The sequence below is a fragment of the Propithecus coquereli genome, unplaced genomic scaffold (assembly GCF_000956105.1).
Source record: "Propithecus coquereli isolate 6110/MARCELLA unplaced genomic scaffold, Pcoq_1.0 Scaffold163, whole genome shotgun sequence".
In the NCBI taxonomy this organism is placed as follows: domain Eukaryota; kingdom Metazoa; phylum Chordata; class Mammalia; order Primates; family Indriidae; genus Propithecus; species Propithecus coquereli.
Window position 1 is genome coordinate 2,434,571 of NW_012140858.1, and position 21,391 is coordinate 2,455,961.

The 21,391-nt window shown below is 34.9% G+C and overlaps 1 protein-coding gene across 3 annotated transcripts in view; it reads left to right on the forward strand.

Annotated features, from left to right (window-relative positions):
* KIAA1958 (KIAA1958 ortholog) overlaps positions 1–21,391 on the forward strand; it is a 183,395-nt gene that overhangs the window by 141,693 nt on the left and 20,311 nt on the right. Inside the window, exon 2 of one of the 3 annotated variants that reach the window (XM_012641149.1) lies at positions 5,417–5,500. The exons of the other annotated variants lie outside the window; for them this stretch is intronic. Coding sequence (XP_012496603.1) covers positions 5,417–5,500 — 84 coding nt within the window. The remainder of the gene's footprint in view (positions 1–5,416; positions 5,501–21,391) is intronic. 3 annotated transcript variants of the gene reach the window in all.

Sequence of the window (21,391 nt, forward strand, 5' to 3'; positions counted from 1 at the left end):
TTGGGAGGCTGAGGCGGGAGGATTGCTTAAGCCTAAGAGTTGGAGGCTGTGGTGATGCTACTGCACTCTAGCTGGGGCAACAAACCAAGACCCCATCTCAAAAAAAAGAAGTTGTTTGATAATACATTATATCTGGTCTAGGAAGGTGTGATTAAACCAGAACTGTTAATACTTTATCATGGGAATATAAATTGATACAACATAGTGCAGGGCAATAGCAATATAGCAGTTCTACTTTGGAAATGCATTCTGTATATATACTTGCCCATGCATCAGAAATGTCATGTATACAAGGATACCCATGGTAGCATTGTTTGTAATAGCAGCAGGATGGAAATAATATACATGTCCATCCACAGGGAATTGGGGAACTAGAAAAATGTATTATGGTATATCCATATAAAATATAATGCACCTATTAGAAGAATTGAGGCAACTGTATATGTAATGGTATGGAGCTATCTCTAATACATAGTTAATGATAGAAAGCACAGTGTAGAATAGGGTATATAGTATACTCCTACACCCATTTTGCAAGGAAAAGAATTTAAAGAATAAGTGTTGTGCATAGAATATCCCAGAAATTATACCCAATCAATTGGTAACATTGGTTGCCATGAAGAGGGAAACTTGGTGACAAAGTGAGGGGATGGGAAGGTGACTTACTTTCACTCTATACCCATTTTGTAGCTTTTAGATACTGTACCATATGTGCTTGTATTGCCTATTCAAATTTTATTAATTAAAATCAAATGGGTCATGATCCAAATTGAAAAAAATAATCTTAATTTGTATCTCAGAACATATAGGTGGATGTTCTAGTGGATGGCAGATCAAAATGTGAAAATTGATTCTAGGTGAATCATAGGTTGAAATGTGAAAAGTAAAACAGTAAAGCTTTTGGAAGAAATGGAAGATCTTCCATGACCTTGGAATAAGCAAGATTTTTTTTAACAGGACACAAAGCATGGACCATAAAGGGAAAAAAATGGATAAATTGGACTGTATTAAGATTAGGAACTCTTGTTCATTAACAGACACCATTAAGAAAGTGAAAAGGCAAGCCACAGACTGGGAGAAGATATTTGCAATACATTTATCTGACAAAGACTCATATCCAGAATATGTTAAAACCTCCTACAAACAGTAAGAAGAGAGCAGACAATCCAATATAAAAGTGGGCAAAATATTTGAACAGTCACTTCACAAAAGAAGTTATCCAAATGGCCAATAAACATGAAGAGGTGTTCAACATCATTAGTCATCAGGGAAATGAAAATGAAAACCACACTGCAGTACCACTACATGCCCAACAAGATGGCTAAAATAAGAAAGATTAACAGTATTTAGTGTTGCTGAAGATATGGAGCACCCTTTCCTATCGTGGGAAAAGTAAATTGGTATAACCACTTTGGAAAATTGCTGTCAGTGTCTATTAAGGGTGAACGTATGATTTCCTATCACCTGACAAGTCCACTCCTACGTATACACCCAACAGAAATGCATGCACATGATCACCAAAGACACCTACCAGAATGTTCATAGCAGTTTTATTGGAAATAGCCAAAAACTGAAAACTAATAGAATACAGTGTCCAATAGAATGGAAAAACAAATATGATATATTCATACAATGGAATGTTACACAGCAATGAGGATAAATTATCTACAAATATACAACAATATGGATGAAACTCACAAGCATGATATTGAGCAAAAGAAGCCAGATACAAAAGAATTTGCCTTCTAAGAGTCCATTCATATGTATTACAATAATAGGCCCAAGAAACCTATGATGTTTCAAGTCAGGGTAGTGGTTTTTCTTGGTGAGAGGGAATGACTGGAAGAAGAGACACGAGGAAGGCTTCTGGGGTGCTGGTGATGGTCTTTTTCTTGATCTGGGTGCTGGATTCACAAGCATATTCAGTTTATGAAAATTAATCACATGCACTTAATGAGTAGTCTATTTCATTGTATGTGTGTTACAGCTAATAAAAAGTTGTTAAAAGGAATGGATCAGAAAATTTTCTAAAAGTAGAGATAAATGCAAGATAATTGTAACAGTTCTGTATTTTATTGTCAATCTTCTCTGGTCTTGTTTGATTTTGTTATTAGCTGAAAAAGTTATTACTTGACTTTAAAATATTTCCTTCCCCTTATTCATGTAAAATGAATGAGGGTGTCTTTACCCTTCCAACCTCCTCTTGTGGCACATTCCAAGCTGTTCTGAAAGGACATGACAGTGGGACATTTCTCTTTAGTTTTATTTCCCTGCAGATGGAATGGCTGATTCTTAACTAAGATTGAGGCCCAGGGGAAAGGAGGGAAAGGCTTGAAAGCAAGGCTGGGCTGAGGATGAGTTTAAAAGATGTGAATTAGTCAGTCAACTTTGAATGTGTTAGCATGGTGCTAAAAATGTGGAGGAGATCCAGAAGTAGGAGAACTGGCCATCTCACCCAGGGAACTGTTGCAGGTGATGACACCCAGGCCAGCACTCCAGATCCTTCCATAGTCATCTTCACCAGTTCCGCTTACTGCAGACTAACTAAGGCTGCTGAATTAAGCCCAACAGACTTAAACTTTTTTGTTGACATGTCCCTTAAAGAACTTTAAAAAACCTCTATACCACTCATTCACTTTTAAATTGACAACCAGAGGTTTTCAACATAAATTTCAATCAGTTTAGTTTTCTAAAAAGGGGGTAGAAAGTAGTTAATATTTTATAACATGAAGATGAGTTTCACCTGTAACTAGAATCAGTATTTCATGATATGATTTGATAAGTTATTAAATACTTTATAAATAAAAAACACATTGAATTATCTGAAATAAATGAATACAATTTTAAGCCATTACTTCATCATGAAGTTTTTGATAGTCCTGCAGAATATTCCAGTTCTAATTAAAAGAATCAACCTCACAAACCTATAACCCCTTCATATGTCCTGAATTTAGGACACCCCAATTCAGGCCTAAAACCCTGTTTCTAATGGCAGATTTCGCCTCTATCAGAATATGCCTAAAACAGAGAAGGACAGGAAATGCCGTGGGCTTATTCACCGATTTATACATTTTGTGTGGTTCCTCAAAGCTTTTATACCCCAGAGCATGTCCCATAGTAGATTTTGCAACATGTGTCAGTCTTCATCTCAGACATGTACCATTAGGAAAGATCCCATGGAAAGTTGAAAAGCTGGAAGATTTTCCCCCTAAAGTTATCTGTGAATGTTTATTTCTTAGAAAGTTTGTTTGAAGTTTGAAGAATGCTATGATAGATATTTGAACAAGTAGCCAAAATAAACATGTGCTGGCCCCTTTGGCTTTACATGTGAACAGTCAAGGAAGCCAGCATGGTAAAAAGTTACATTCAACCTGTGGCTTCTGTTTTTGATGGAAGATAAGCATTTTTATTGTCGATATATAAGTAATTTCTACTGGAAGAAAATAGCATAACTGAAAGTTAAGTCTGTTGAAGCATAAAATATGCTTTTGTATATTTGAATTTTAGAAATTGATCTTTCAAAAATGGGCCTATAAAAATATCTAACTAATTTAGAGAATTTCATTTTATTTATAAAATTATGTAGATTTTGGCAATTATATATTAACAATTGTTAACAATCATGAATAACATGATTATTCATAAATATGTATAATAATACAAAAAGTAGTGTGTGGTTTTTTTGTTTTGTTTTGTTCTGAGACAGACTCTTGCTCTATCACCCTGGGTGGAGTGTAGTGACATTGGCATAGCTCACTGCAACCTCAGACTCCTGGGCTCAAGCAATCCTCCTGCCTCAGCCTACCAACCAGCTGGGACTACAGATGCACGCCACCCCGCCCCCCAAACTAATTTTTCTATTTTTAGTAGAGATGGAGTCTCACTCTTGCTCAGACTGGTCTCAAACTCCTGAGCTCAGGCCTCCTGCCTTGGCCTCCCGGAGTGCTAGGATTACAAGCCTGAGCCACTGTGCCCAGCCAAAAAGTAGTGTGTTTGTTGAATAAAATTCAGTTTATTAGAAACCATATTTTAATTGCTAGATGTGGTAATTATAGGTTAATTGCTTCCACTGAGCAACCTTGCAAGTTAAAGTTTTCCTAAATAAGTGAGATAAACAAAATACCTTTTACCTTATACTTTAGAATCAGATATTACATTCTTTATTTTGCATTAACCTCTGTGTTTGCCTGTCAGAAGTCAATAGGATAGCCTGTTTTTTTTATTGTGCAATTTCATCTTTAGGGTTTCTCTTTTGAGTTTCACCCAGATCATGTCTGACGTAATAGTAGTAGTTTTTGACAAGATGTCTTTGTTGTTAATGTTAAGATCCTAAATTTAAATTACATTTTATTGAAATGGAGCCATTTAAATGATATAATTGAACTTAACCATTATAAAAAATTGGTCAAAATAGAGTCCGATTTCCTGCCTAGGACACAGGCATTAGAACTTTGTTTCTCAAAATGTGCTCTCTCAAACTTCATCATGAGCACAGAGGTGCTGGTTAAAATGTATATTTGTAGGCCTGCCACCTGGTAGTCTGCATTTTGCTTGAGCGTCCTGAGCACATCTGAAGCAGAGTAAATAAAGTGTGAGGACTGCTACTGTAGAGCAATGTTACTTAATCATGGATGATCCATACCAGAGAGAGGCACCTCAAGTCCTTGATGGCAGAATATAAATAATGAATTAATAAAATAAAGCGATGTATCCAGGAGACATACCCACTTTCTTACATCTTGACTATAATAACCTAATTCAAATTTAATTGTCTAGTCTTTATAGCTATGATGTTTTACCCTCCAAAATACCAAATATTTTTATCACTTATTGCAAAGTGCCCTCCAATAACATACAGAATACTTACAAGCTGTGTTTACCTGAATTGCTCTAGAAGAACAAGTATCTAATTAATTGCCATAAAAGATCTATTTAGTCATTGTTAGATTTTTAGTTATGTGTTAAAATAACAAATATAGATATTTTTAGTTTACTTCAACAAAATGGAACCAGTACAACCTCTGGTTTCACAAATGAAGTTACTCAGAATGAGTTTGTCAGTGCTAATAGGGCCCTGGCACCCTGCAGTAGGATAAATAGCACATTTCTGTTCCTCATTTTTCCTGAAACAAAAGCTGTCTCTACTCTCTTTCCACAAACCTTCATGCACTAAACTATGTGCCAGTGATGTGAGAAGCTCATTTTGCTTGTAATGGGCCATACGCTTGTCTAGTGCATCATTTGTGAAAGTGAAAGTGGCTTAGACAGGTATGTAAATAACATTTATCAGTGATCTCTGTAAAACTGATTCCGCCTTTCCCTTGTCATTATAAAAGGAAACTTTATTTCAGAGTAGCAAGTACATTGTCTGAACTCATCAACACCCTCTCTATCCCTCCCCCCCAATTTGTTGCAGACCAGGATGAAAGAGCAGCTGAGCTCAGCAGGGAGCAGAACGAGAAAACCATCCGGAGCACGCAGACTGCGCTCCGCAATTTCCGTGAGTTCCTCATCTCCAAGTATCCTTCTGAAACAAGAGAGATTTATGTCATCCCTTGCAAGGAGTTGGATGCCTACCTTGCGTCTTTCTTTGTTGATGCCAGGCAGAAGGATGGGTCTGAATATGAACCCAACAGCTTGGCCAATTACCAGTGTGGGCTTGAACGGTACCTAAAAGAACACAGATATGGCTACAGTATCACCAGGGATAAGGAATTCAAGCGTTCCCAAGAGGCCCTGAAACAGAAGCAAATTGAACTCCGCTGCAAAGGAAAAGGAAATAAGCCACACAAGTCCATGAAGCTGACCTTTGCTGATGAGCTCATCCTGCGAAAAAGGGGACTGCTAAGCCGATATAATCCTGAGGGTTTGCTCAACCTAGTCTGGCTCAACAACACAAAAGCCTTTGGGCACTGCACAGGATTCCATGGATCTACTTTGAAATGGGGTGATATCCGGCTCCGGGTAACAGAAACAGGGCTGGAGTACCTGGAGTGGATGGGTCAGGACACGGGAGACCTGAATGCCAAAACCAAGAGAGGGGGGACAGACTCCCGTGTGTATGCCACTCAGCATGCCCCTCAGACCTGCCCCGTACAGGACTATAAGGAGTATGCTCAGCGGCGGCCTCCTGCCATGCGCTACGAGGATGCCCCTTTCTACTTATCCATCAAGCCAGTCGTGAACTTGGCAGCTCTGCATTGGTACAACTGCCAGGCCCTTGGCAAGAACAAGCTGGCCAAGATGGTGAAGACCATGTGTGAGAAGGGCAACATCCCGGGCAGGAAAACCAACTTCAGTGTGTATCAGAGCTGCAGCACCTTGTCCGAGGCCCAAAGCAACCAGCTGGTGCTTATCTGTAACAATCTGAGCCAGCAGGCCGCCCAGTCGGTGGCTGGGCACTCCAACAGCAGCAATTTCATCGTCTCCGCTTCCTACGACTCTTCCTCAGACACTGCTTGACCAGGTGGCTTGAGCAAGACCCCAATTTGATTACTGTATCCAGAGAAACTGTGATTGATTACACACTGCTTCTCGTTCCCTTTCCTCTGCCCTCAGTGTTAATTAACTTTATAAAAATATAAATATATATTTTTCTTTTTACAAATAAGCCAATGGAGATAATTTAGTATGACTAACATAGTATTTATAGGCTTAAGACAAATGTACTTGTGGGTGATTAAATGTAATTACTGTTACAGACTTTACAAAACCATAGTGGTTCTCAGGCAACACAAAGTAGAGAAGGAATTCCATTTTGTTTTTTTTTTAAACTGTCCAAAAGGAAACAGAGTCATCCTCGACATTTGTGTCAACTCCTGCTTTTCTGTCCCACCCCACCTCTCATTTTTAGTGTCCTTAATAAATGGCTTTATTTTTTTAATTTTAAAATTTTTATATCAAGAGGAGACAACACTAACTTTACTGCTTATACAAAACTGTATTCAGCCAGATCCAGAGTATGAAAGTGTTGTGTAAACTTGACATCAATCTATTTACATATTCTTTTTTTAACTTACTAGAATTTTAGCTCCTGTGCCTCATTTTTTGTAGTGTATGAAAATCTAGATGTTTAGCTACCATCTTTTCTTCTGCGAGGAAGAAAGTTAGAAGGAGGGAATAAAGGTGCCATTCTTTTTGGAAGACATATAATTTTAAAATAATATGCAAAGTCTAATATCATGGCAAAAAAGACTGTTACATAGCTCATTTTTACTGTTGTGCTTGAGCCTGGATAGAATGTTTTTTTGTCCCTAAGAAATCACTATAAATGAAATTTGATTATCAGATTATAAGAAATTTAAAACTACCAAAGCTTTGAAAATGTTCCCAAGCATTAGATTGAATATCGAGCATAAAGAGACAGTAAAGAATGGAAAAGTCTTTAAAAATCTAGAAGCAGTAGTCAAGACAACAAAAAGCTCATCCTCTTCAAAGTTCAAATCCCGGAATTATTTATTTATACACATTAAACTTCAGTCTCTTTTCCCTACGGGGTTACTTGACTCTGTAGTTGAGATCAAAAGAATATTGACACTCATTTTAGGTAACAATATTCTGTTACCAGATTTTGCTGAATTCTAAACATTCTTGAAAATGTGTGAGTTTATTCTGCACTAAATATAAATCCCTTTATCTGCGATATCCTGCAATTGTTATAATAATAATTTTGGTTAAATATTTGTGGTTTTTCCAAGGTCTTTGTTTTCAAGTCTTGAAGTCTATGGTGAATTATTAGTTAAGATACTTAAAAAATAACAGAATTTTAGACAATAAAACCACAATAAAGCTGAGCTAGGTTCCTATCCTATATAATCATTAACACACATAAACTCCAAACCTTTATTGGTTTGTTGGATATAGGCGTTCTATTGGGAGCTATTTGTTCTTCAAAGCAACCTCATAATTCACTTTAGCGAGAAAGGTAGGTGGTATTTTATGTATTAATTTATTATATGAGCAGGATAAATTTCATTTTGATTTGTTTGCTAAATCATCACAGAGCTGAGCTTGCCCATGGCTAGGCAGCCCTTTGCAACACTAAGTCGTAAGCATGTAAAGACCCATTCTTCTAAGCTCTGACTTTTCATTTGGCTCAGGAGTGGAAAGTCTGCTGTGGACTTTGTGTGGTGGAATTAACTTCATTTTCATGGCTTTTCCTTCATAGAGAAGCATTCATTTATATATGCAGAAACAAGAAGAAAGAACAGAGGATATCTTGCTCTATTTTTTTGTATTAATAATGACGGTAGCTGCCATTTTTGAGCCAGTACGTGTGCCAGCATTGTGCTAATAAGTCATTACATGCATCGCCTATGTAAGGAATAGTTACTAATTATAAAAGATTTAGAAAATACAGATAAGGATAAAGAAAACAAAATATGTACTCATAAATCTGCGAGCCAGAGATAACTACTGTTAACATTTTGGCAAATATTTCTTCAGACACATTTCAGTACATACATACTTATTTCTATATACGTTATCCTAATCCTTTCAGCAACCTTGAAAAGAAGGTGAGTTATCTCCATCTTACGGTGAGGTCAAGATAGGTCAGTTAGATTATAGCAAAGGAAATGGTAGTCGGTCATCTCACTCCAGAGTTTTTCCCAGTGGTTTGAGCCAGAGATGGGGATACAATATATTACCATCTCTGAAGGCTGTCTGATTAAAAGGAATGCTGAGTGGTCTTTCATGATGGCACTGTGTCGTCTAGTCCCCCTTCCTCCCCCCAGACATTTTGAATCACAAAGCCTCTTTCTCCCAGTTCTCTTTCCAAAACCTTCCTGTTCTCCTTATTCTATAGCTGGTCTGTAAGTGCACCAGACAGCCTACTTCAAAGGAACTCTTTTTTTAAAAATAAAGTTATATTTATTGTGCATTACCTCTTGTTTTTAAAAAGAGGTCTCTGTAAAACACTAAAAATGTGATTGTGCATTATGTTTTTTAATTGACATAATTTGTAAATTCTTGATGTTTTTGACAGCGGAGTAAGTTTGTCTTAGGAAGGGCAGTTAGTATGCACTGAGAAAGAACTAGAAAATTTTGAATCCCTATTTGTGTTTATTGAGGTGCTGAAATGAAAATCTCTCTTGCTTTATCATAATGTGTTTTCATTTAGAAGAACAATGAAATTGAGAATGTGAATTATTTTTTATTTATTTATATTTTGCTATGATAAACCAAATAGGAACACTGTGACATTTAGATTCAGAAAACTTTTTCTGACAAATGGCTTGGTAGAACCATAGCCATGTTATAGTATCTCTTTGAGTTGATTAAAATATGAAAAATTTGCAACTACCTCTAAATTTTGCGTTTTTATATAAACAATACTGAGAACATACCACTGCCAGATGCTTTTTTTTTATTATTTGGTATTTTAACTTTAAAAAGAAAATCATATTCACACTGTGGCAGAGGTAGATGCCAAAATTGTATATGAGCAAAAATCGAACACTTCAGCAGGTGTTCACTACAATTGAATGTGCTGCCTTTTCAGGCAATCCCATGGTTCAAATAAAACCATATTTGCAAAGTTTACACTTTAAGATCTTAACAGCATATAAGAAATTCTCCAGTGTCCCTCACATGACTCTGGAAGTTTTGCACTGTTTAGAACAAAAACACTGAACCCATCTGTCAGCATTTGGATGACATAGCTATGTAATTTGATCTTTCTTCCATATTTATGTAAGTGACTATCTGTTGAAAACCATAGATATTAGCAACTATTTTTAAAAACCATAATGTTTGAAAAAGAGATATTTAGAATATTTATCCAAGACAGCTTATTGTAAGATTCCATTTGTTATCATGGTTATTAGAGTTGGTCAGAATATCATTCATAAATATATATCAGCTATTTAAGATATTTATAATTATTTTTCCCTATGTTAAATTTTCCCTATTTTAAATCACTGCCTGATCTACAAAAGAATAGTCTGAAAATTTTCTAGCATAAATCAGGTCTGTTTGGTTTTTCAATTAGATCATTGTTAGCTGAAACTTTCATAGTGTTTACTAGTGTAAGGCATATGGCTTAGCTCCCAGATGCCATGAAATCAATGACCTTATTGAGATGAAAATTTATAGTCACATCAACATGTTTATTGAGAGCTAGGGTCTAGACACTGAGAGGGGTACAAAGATGTATAAAATAGTCCCTGTTCTCAAAGACTTTATAAAAGACATTGTAATGAAAGTTTTATTTCATTTTTGAGAGCCCACAAAAAACTCTATGCCAATACTATTTTGCATAATTTTCCAAACTTTGTACTCGTGCAGTTTGTCCATTATTTATTCATTGAATATGCTGGTTTTCTCCAGAATACATAATACTGCTTTAAGCATTTTGTGGAGCATCTTCCTTAGAGCCTATTTTAAAATCAATAATAACATGAAGGCATTTCTGTACCATCCGTGGTGTTCACATAGGTGCACACATGCATAAGAATGTACAGATCTGTCATCAATGACTATCATTTATTGAGCACTTACACTGTGTGCCATTGTGCTAAGTGCTTCTAGAAGTTGTTTCACTGAATTCTCACAATAGTTCTATTAGGTAAGTATCATATTTCTCTTTTATAAATGAGGAAATCCAGAAAAGTCAAATGGATTGCCCGTGTCACAGTTAATACAAAAGAGCATTGGCATCTGAAGCTAGATCTAGATCCCATTAAGCCCTGTCCTTTTCTACAGCAGCTGCTCGTTCAAGAAACAATTTGCTGTGTTCCTATAGACCCTCTGAAGTGATAAATTATAAATTAAATCTCTAGTGTAATAAAATCATCAGTGTTCATTCAACTCTGAATTGAGATCAGTGCCATCACCTGGCGTGTTTGTTAGCACATTATTTAGGCCCCATTACTGTAGTTATTTTAAGACGGGACATTCAGCAGCATTTCTTTCCCCCGGCCACCTGTAGAGAGCAGAAGTTTGTGGCAATCTTTAAAGAACACTTAAATTTGTCATGGAGGTGAGTGTGTATGTACACAAGGGGTTATATAGTTTAGTGACTGTCATTTATTTTTACCCCAAATAAAACCAAAACCCAAGTTCAAGGGAATTCTATGTAATTCAGACAGGGAAGGGGGATATTCTGAGCAGAGAATGCCTCTCTTACGCCTGTAAGCCAGTACTGTCATTGACCTGGTACTAAATATTGGCTGCTAGCAGGGAGTTTGATCTTGCCTGCAAATTTGGTGCCATCAAATGAACAGTATTTAATAGAGGATTTTGTTGTTGCTGTTTGTTTTTGTTTTTTAGTGAATTATGATTACCATAGCAGCTTTTAGGGAAAAAATACTGTCCTTATGATTCCTAGAATTAGACTATGAAACCATTCAGATTTTTTCTAGTTTGTTGACTATCTCCACAGTTTAATATGAGACAAACACTTTTGATTTTAATCAGCCCTCTTCTGACTGGTTTTCTTTACCTATAGGAAAGCTGTATTTTGATCTTTATTTCTCTAGCCAAAATAAAACTATAATATTTAGCATCTATGAATAAAAAATTTCTACCATATGATAGAAGAAATAAATTCCCAAGCTTCTGGGGAAAGTCAAGAGGAATATATGATAATTTGCTACAGAAAGGAGTTTTTTTAAAGGTTCATTCATTAAAAAATAGTTATAAATACTAAAGAATTAACTGAAGTTCTCTATCAGTTGGTTTAGTAAATATTTCCCAAATAGAATTCCTTTATGCAAGATATATCTCTGTACATCTACCATATATGGTACAGATAGACAGTTACTTATTAAGAAATGCACATTGTCAAGGGCACCCTCAGTTTCTTGCTTTTGTTTTTTGTTCAATGTGTGGTTCAAATATTGCTTTTCCTTCCATCTTGGATCTGGCTGAGATGATGTGAGTGCATACCTTTTCATAAAGCAAAGTGATGAAGCTAAAATAATTGTAGGGATCCTTATCATCACATAGAACTGAGATAAAGATAATACATTGCAGATACTAGTGTAAGGCATAGTGATACAACAGAAAAGAGGGGATGACATAAACCACATACAACTCTGATTTCACTTTTCTAAACAGAAAAGGAAGATATCAAAAATTTCTCATTTATAAATTGACTAATTGGGCCTGCCAATGCTGAGCAAAAGACCTGGTTTGGGTTTTTTTTTTGTTTGTTTTTGAGACAGGGTCTTACTCTGTTGCTTGAGCTAGAGTGCAGTGGTGTCATCATAGTTCAATGCAACCTCAAACTCCTGGGCTCAAGCAATCCTCTACAGGCATGCACCACCAAGCCCAGCTAATGTTTTAATTTTTTTGTAGAAATAGGGTCTCGATATTTTGCTCAAGCTGGTCGCAAACTCCTGGCCTCACATAGTCCTCCCACCATGGCCTCCCAAAATAATAGGATTACAGGCATGAGCCATCATGCCTAGCTAAATATTGCGTTATTTTTCAAAAGATAGCATTTTAATACATCTAAATTGAGTTTTTATGTAAACTATGACTGTGTTGAATTAGAATCAGAGTATTAATTAGGTCACAGTCCTGATTTGATCAGAATATTAATTAGGTCAGAGTATTAATGTAAGCCATTGCCTTTGTTGAATTATAGTCACGGGCTAGACCTGGAAAAGACCCAAAAGATCATCTAGCCAGTGATTTTCAATGCTCTGAGGAGTAGGGGTCACCATGTCCTCTGAGGGAGGGAGTGGAAAGGGCAAAGAGGTGGAAACAGCAAAGAGAACACATCCTCAAACACAGATCCCCAGGAATTCTCATGTCCCCTGTTCCCCTTTGTTGGGACTTACTAGACTGACTGAGCTGCTGTTATCTCTGTTATGCATTCTTCAGGTGTACTGGCTATAAAATAAGATTGAAAACATCTAATCTACACTTCTTTAACAGAAGAGGGAACATCCCCAGAGAGATGAGATGAATGCCCAGGTGCTCACACCTTTTTAAGGTGTGAGCCTTACCTTGTTATGATTAAAGCCAGGACTAGAACCTAGGCACCCTGACTTCCTGTCCATAGAGTTTAGGGAGGAAAACAACCCTACATTTCCACTGGGTTAGAAACATTTTTTTTTCTTATTTTCCAAATTGTAATTGTTTTTTAAACCTACCAGTTTCTATTAGAAGTAGATTCAAACTGCCAGTTTCCAATAGGCTATTTTTGAATGTGAAGTTTCACTTTTCATTGTGTTATATCTTGATTTTAGCAGCTTCTCCTTTTGAAATTTGATAGGATAATCTCTAAATGTAGTTCTTTTATTCTAACGAACATCTCTTAGCCTACCCCATTTATATTTAGGGTTTTTTCCTTTCCTTTTTCCTGTCTTTTTTTTTTTTGTAGAGATGGGGGCTTTGCTGTATTGTTCAGGTTGATTTCGAACTCCTGGCCTCAAGCCGTCCTCCCACCTTGGCCTCCCAAAGTACTGGGATTACAGGTGTGACCCACTGTGCCCAGCCTATATTTAGTTTTCAATTATGGAGGGAAAATAAACTATCCACAATCTTCAAGTATATGAATTCCAGTTATAGATAATAAACTAGAAAGTAAATTTTTGTTTAATTTGGTATTCACTTGGATATCCAGCTGCATAGCATCTATATTATTGGTTTTGAATGGAGTCTACAATATCCTTTTTCAGTCCATGAAAAGTTTTAAAACTCATGTTTGAAAGTTTGGGATATACCCTTGGTGAAGAGGATCAAATTTCTGTCAACGTAATTAGGATGTTTCTGAAGTGAATTTATTTAGAAATACTAAGGGAAAAATGGGAACTAATGAAAGAGTCCTACAGCAGGAAGATGTAGAAATACAAACTATTTGTATTTCTCCGTATTGCTTATTCTGAAAAGGAATTCAAGCATAAATATTAAAATTTTCACAATTTTTATTTTACAAATTGCATTTACAAGATCATAGTTGAAAAAAGATCAAGTTCTAGGCTGTTTAAAAAAGGTACAATGTAATTATTTGTCTTTTTATGGAATGTTGAATTTTGCTAGGTTTCTAATGTTTGTCTTAGTATTACACTGGAATTAGCATTTTTACCATTATGCATTCATTTCAACAAGAGCTTTGAAAATGCTTTGGCATAATTTATTTGTTTGTGGTAAATAGGATTAGGAAGATAGGAATCAGCAATATAGACTCCTAACAGTAATTGTGTATACTGTATTTAGTGATTTTTATGCCTGTTTATTTTCTGTAATTCTCATATTTTATAAATCAAATATCTTAGTATACTTCCACTAGAAATTAATTTATAATTGATTATTTATACCGGATGAAGTAGCAGGTCCATGTTTAGTATTAATCCACTCAGATTAACTTTATCTAACTGAACTTTTATATCTACAGTCCATTATATTACAACTTTTTAAATAACATTTTTAACAAGAGAACTTTGTTTTATAAAGCATTTGTTACAAAAAAAAAAACCCCATCTTGCCAAAAACCATTACAATTTCTATGCATTATGTAATATTCAGTGATGTCATTGTTGAGATTTTGCATGTTGTTATAGGTGCTCTTTCGTATGTGTGTTTGTGGTGTTTATATGGAATTGTTAACCATTGCTGCTATCATTTAACTGTAGTTAAACTGAAAAACTGTGTTAAAAGGCTGTGCCAGTCAACATTTGTATGTGTAACTTGAGTAAGTATGTACTTCGTTGTTTAACATTTTGAGCCAGCACTTAGTGGCCTCTACAGAAGGAAATATTGTAGTTGTCAAAGTGGTGCCAAACTTGAAAATCTTGTGTCTTATATATAATTCCAGGCTAGGTCAACTTTTCTCCCACACTTTACCAACTCTTTAAAAGCAAAACATTTGCAAAAAGAGAAAGAAAGAATTCTGAACTTCTCTAGTGCTCCCTCCCTTAGGGTTTTGAATCTTTTTTTTCTTCTGATACTTGAACACCTTACAGAAAAATCCAATAGAATGACAATAGAGCAGCAGAATTTCCCTTGATCTGGGTATTTTTAAACTGAATAATGTAACAACAGAATACTGTGAGGTACAGACATTGTTTTTGTTGGTTTCCGTGGCTTATTGTTTGAATTGCATTTAGTAAGAGTATTTAGTAATTTTATTTTCTTTATAAGGGACCATTAAAGGCTTGCAGTTCCAAATGTCAACTTTGACATTCAGCATTTGCATGGACTTATTTAACATATTTGGTTGCCTTATGACCATCAGGATTTTTTCATGCCCACCTGTCTAGCTTGGTTCCTGGTATTTCCATCTTGCCTCAGCAATTCCAAACAAACTCAAAATGGAGAGAAAATTGTTTGAACAGATTAGCTCTACCGTACATTGTTAAAATTCAACATGGGGGAAATATCATTATACTTCTATTTATACTTTTAAAACGGAGGGAAAGCTATCATAAAATGTTAAAGAGGGCTGCTTCCTGAAGAGCCTTTTTACACCAACATGCCAAAACTCCTCACTTCGTGCAGGGTTTCCTTCTGTCAGTTCAATGGTCTTGTAATTATAAGATTCCTTTAATAAAGGGATAATCTCCTGAATTATAGAAAGGCTTTTTGTGTGGCTGTCAGATACATAGCGACAGCCAAAGCTGTATTTGGACACATTGCTGCTGAAATTACTGATTTAATTCTAAGAATATTAAAACTAATTCATCAAGGCCCCCACCACTTCTTTGCTTAAAGGAAAAGAAAGGCAGATTTTAGCTGTGAGCCTTTTCTCTAGAATATGGTTTAAACATTTGCCCCTCAGTGAGGTGATAAAGCAATAAAATGAAATTCAATTATGAATGGTCTAAAGAAGTTCTGCCTTTGTCCAGTGGCCTCCAGAGACACACAAAAGTATTTCTTGATTCCTGTATTAGGGGTTTTCAGGCAAAGTCTTTGCACCAAGAATTCCTTTTATATTTTGAACACCAAAGATGATGGCATCATATATCCTGATGATTAACAATTTCTATTAGATAGCAGTGGGCACATTTATTTGAATTCTGCCTTTGGATTTATTTCCCATCTTTGGGTCTTCTGGACATTATGTCTGTCTGTCCTGAGGACTTTTTGCCCAGGGCAATTTTTAATCAGGTAATACATATATACTTACTCTGTTTCTAATTTATGGAGTTTCCAATATCCCCCATGACTTTAAAGGCTCTCACTGCTAAAATAGACATAGATTTACCAGATTAACAGCATGGTAAGTATAGTTTATACATTTTATATTGTAATCTGAAAATGTAATTGTAACCCCATAGGCCTGAAACCTGGTGAGAGAGGGGCTGGAAGCATGTTGATTCATTTATCTGTGAAAATGAAGAACTTTTGTGGTTTAGTAGAGTGAATGCTCTATTCAACTTCAATAAGATTTTCCATCTTATAAATTTTTAAAATGTTTTGAAAGTTTCTTTTACTCTGTCACTTAAAAGTTAATTGGGAATAAAAAGATAGATTTATTAATGTAGTCACTATAATTTAAGACCAGGCATCTGTTTAGAAATACAATAACCACAATTAATACTTAGGAAAAAATATAGTACTGTTCTTTGAGGCTGCATTTACTTTCCCTCCATTTGATAGATTGTTATTTTTACATATATTCTCTGGCCACTTGACTTTTAACTGATTGACGTGAAAAAAAGCACATGTGCCTGTTGCAATCAGATCATATTTTAAAACATTTTTAAGCTGCTACAGTTTTAATTTGTGAAAGAAAAGAAAGGTGAATTGAAATGGAGGGAAACTTCTGTTAATACATTTTGTGACTGTGATGCTCTTGGTCAATCCACTGGTTGATATTTGTAATAATAATAGAAACTTTTTCATTAAGGTACACTGTTGGTTTCATTTTTATTTTGCTGCTCACTGATCTTTTACACTAAGAGGTTTTCATCTTTATCAGCTCACTGTTTTTGCTTCATATTTGTCTGTGTACTTGTGCTCTAATAAAATTCTAGTTTTATGTCCCAGTAGTTTATTCCATTGTGTGTATAATGTTTGCCTCTAATGTAGTGTAATTTTCTATTGTTTTTGATATTTGTTGGTACAGCCTAAAACTTATGGAAATAAGAAAAGCAATCCAATAAAGTCAGCTAATGAGTGTTAATGATGTCTCTATAATGAGAGCATGCTTTAGTCACAGTATTTTGTCTGTATTCGGGTATGATGACCAGTCATCATTCATTTAATAAATTGTTTTCTGCAAAGCTGGCTCATTTTTGTAGCTACAACAAACAATTTTAAAAAGAAGTTAAACTACATTTTGAAAAAAATCGTGTTGGCCTGGACACTGCACTGGCCCCAGGATATATATAGTCATTGCACAGTGAGCCACGCATCCCATGTGCTGTGTTTTTCCTAGCCACCGAGGGGGTGAATCCTGGAAGGCAAAGCATTTGTGCACGTGACTGCGCAAACATAGCCCATAGGGGAGCAAAAACCCTTCAGTAAAGGACCTATAACTGAATTAATCAAAGGCTTCCTGAAGCCCCAGGCCTGAAAATCTTGTTAATGGAGCAGAAAGTCCCATTCAAACAATGAATTCATTGTCTATCTGTGGAGCTCTGTTTGCCATTTTTCTTTATCTCCAGTAATGTCCTTGTCGGATGCTTTTTAAATAGGTGCAGAGTTACACCAGGCTAAGGGGAGATTGTGTTCTAGACTTCCCTATTTTTGGGAGAATCTTTTTAGTCAAGTCATAATTCTCTATGTGCCATTATTTAGCACATTATGACAGTGTTTTTTGAGCAGAATAGGAATGGTTCAAAATAATTATAACTAAGTTGGTTAACTTCAGACATCATTTTTGTGTAACTAAAATTATTTAATAATGAAAAAATATGTTAAAACATCTGAAAATGTTTTCTCTCACAATTATTTTGCAGAAGTACAAATGTATTTCTTTCATGTCTGAATAATCCACCAAAGTCTTTACTCATAGCTGAGTATTCCAAATAGAAACAGGGACTGCATTTTTGTATGATAGTATTTTAGATTTATTAAAACTACAAATAGTTATAACTTTATCTTTTCCTAGTACTTTAACCACCATGGAACCCATCTTTGAATGCATTTGCAAGTTATACGTTTAAAATGTGACAAATTTTATTTCCTTGATGGAGAAAATATGAGAATTCAAATTGAGTAATATTTAGCTACAAATCAAAATGTTTCTTTTTTAAAAATGTTTTTAATTTATTGATAATCTTTTCCAAGAGGATTTCTTGTGACTAAAATGGCTAATATGTATAAAATACTTAATGTTGGTGATATGTCATCTCAAAAGATAAAAGCAAATACTGAATTTGATAGCAGATCTTTTCAGGCTGAAAATGGAAGTAAAACCAGAATTTGCTTTATTAAGATTTATAATGCTTTAAAAATGCCAAGGTAATAAATAAATACTCATTATGAGTAATTTGGCAAATACTAATAAATATAAAACGAAATAAAAATCATAGGACTCTTATTACTCATAGATAAGAACTTTTAACATTTTGGTGTTTTATTTTGGAATTTTTTCTAACATAAATATAGTTTAAAAATTGTAATTAAATGTATTTACTATTTTGTATGTTTATAAAGATCTTTAGCCTTTGAAAGGGGATTGTTATATAGCTACATAGTTTTCCATTGCATAGATGTGTCAAAATCTATTTTACGATGCTGTTGTTGGATTGCATTTGTTTCTAGTCTTTCACTTTTATAAATTTGCCCAGAATATCTTTGAGCATTACATTTGTGTACACCTCTCTCATTAAATCCTTAGGGTAAATTTGTAAAAGAGGAATTCCTGGGCCAAATAAAAAAAATTAGGCCGGGCGTGGTGGCTCACGCCTGTAATCCTAGCTCTCGGCGAGGCCGAGGCGGGCGGATTGTTTGAGCTCAGGAGTTCGAGACCAGCCTGAGCAAGAGCGAGACCCCGTCTCTACTAAAAATAGAAAGAAATTAATTGGACAACTAAAAATATATAGAAAAAATTAGCCGGGCGTGGTGGCGCATGCCTGTAGTCCCAGCTACTCGGGAGGCTGAGGCAGTAGGATTGTTCGAGCCCAGGAGTTTGAGGTTGCTGTGAGCTAGGATGACGCCACGGCACTCTAGCCCGGGCAAAAGAGTGAGACTCTGTCTCAAAAAAAAAAAAAAATTATTTATTTTTCTTACATATGCATTTCCAAAGTCCTAGTGATTTTTATAACTTACAAAAATAATATATTCATATTATAAAACTTAAAGTCTCACAGAGCTAGTTACTGACTATTGTGGTGTTTGTCCATCCAAATTTTTTCCTATACAATTATAAATCATTTAAATTTTACTGTCTTATAAAAAATGGAATCATGCTATGCATATTATCCTCAAGTGAATTTTTCTTTTTAACTCAATAATATATTACAGAACAGTTTTCATGTTAGCATGTAGAAGGGTAGCACAATTTTTAATGACTACATGTAAATATATGTGCATTTAATTATTCCTCTAGTAATGGGTTTTGGTGAACATCTTTGTTCATTTATCTTTGCGTATTTGTGTATTTCTGAATTTAGCTGAAATTTCCCACCAAAAAGTTGTACTGATGTAAACATTATCAAGCACTGGTTGAGAGTGCAAGTTCCCTGACAACCTGGCTAACAGTTAGATATGGACTTTTTTGTATTTTTGCCAGTCTGGTAAATTATAATGCCTGACTATTATTAATGCTTTTTGTTATTTGTATTTCTTCTGTGAATAATTGCCAGTCATATCTGGGGCCCATTTTCTAGTGAGTTATCTTTTTCCTATTGATTTTAGGAGCTTTTCCTTTGTCCTTTCCACTTTATGTTTTACAAGTATTTTCTCCAGTTATGTTTATTGTCTTTTAAAATTCATTTAGCACAGAATTTTTAAATGTTTTTCTCATCTTATATGTTTATCTACATTTTATACCTTCTGGGTTGTGTCATGTTGAGAAAGGCTTTCTTTCCTCACTCCCAAAATCATGAAAATCATCGTCTTTATGGAAACAGCGTTTTTAAAAAGCCATTTGGAAATGTGTTTTGTGTATATGGTATGAAATTTGTGTATGTGGTACATTTGCTTTTGTTTTTGCTTTTCCAACTCCATAGCTAATTCTACCTTTTATTGAAACATCCATCTTTCCCCAACAATTTGAATTAGAGCCTTTATTATGTACTCAATGTGTATATACACATACTTACTTTGGACTCTCTTCTGTAGTGATGATCTATTAATCTACTTGTTTAACAGTAATTTACAGTTTAAATTATTGCAGTGTTATAGTACATGTTTATATTTTTCAGAGCAAGGCCTCCCAGTTATTATTTTCAAACTTTCCTTCCTTATACATTTATTCTCTTAAACTTTAGAATCAACCTGACAAGTAACAACCAAAAAAGGAAATTTTAATTAGAATCACATTGACTTTAAAGATTACTTGAAGAAATTAAACATCTTTGTAATATTGAGCCTTCCCATCCAGGTACATAGAGTAACAGACTAAGTCTTCATTTATTAGATTTGTGTATATGCTTTTAATTTAAGGATTTTTTGGAAATTTTCTTATTAAATTATATAGACAGAAAAGTGTACAAATCATTAGTGTATGGCTTGATTAACTTTTATAAAGCAAACATATTGCTGGAACCACTGCCCAGAGGAGGACATAGAACATTATCTGAACCCCAGAAGCTCTCTGTTGTTACCTTTCTAAGGTAACCTCTATACTTTCATCCTAGAGTCATTTTATGTGTTTTTTTGAATTATGTGAATGGACCCTTTCAGTATCTTCAGTGTCTGGCTTCTTTTGCTTAACATGTTTGTGGAATTCATGCATGTTTTTGCGTATGGGTCATTCCAGTAGTCCATTCCTTGTTACTATTGTATGATAATTCATTGTATAAATATTTTATAATTTCATATACATATTATTGTTTATGGACATGGGGTTATTTCCAGTTGGGGCTATTTATTATTAATTGTGCTTTTATGAACACTCATATATACATGCCTTTTGGTACTCATATGTACACATTTCTGTTGGGTATATATTCAGAATGTATGTTCAACTTTTGTAGATACTGCCAATTAGTTTCCAAAGTGGTTGTACAAATTAATGCTTGTACCCTCTAAGAGTATTCCTGTTGCTCCATATCTTTACTGGCACTTGATATTTACAGATTTCATTTTTCATTTTAGACATTTTGATGAGTGTATTTTAATTTATGTTTCTTAGAATATTAATATTTCTTCTGTGTAAGACCCATTCAAGTTTTGTACATTTTTAATTGGACTATCTCTTTTCTAACTTATTTGTTAGATAAATGTATTACATATGTCTTCTATGTGGCTTGCCTTTTCACCTTCTTTGTCTTTTTCTTTATTTTTATTTTTATTTTTATTTTTTTCCAGGCAAGGTTTCGCTCTG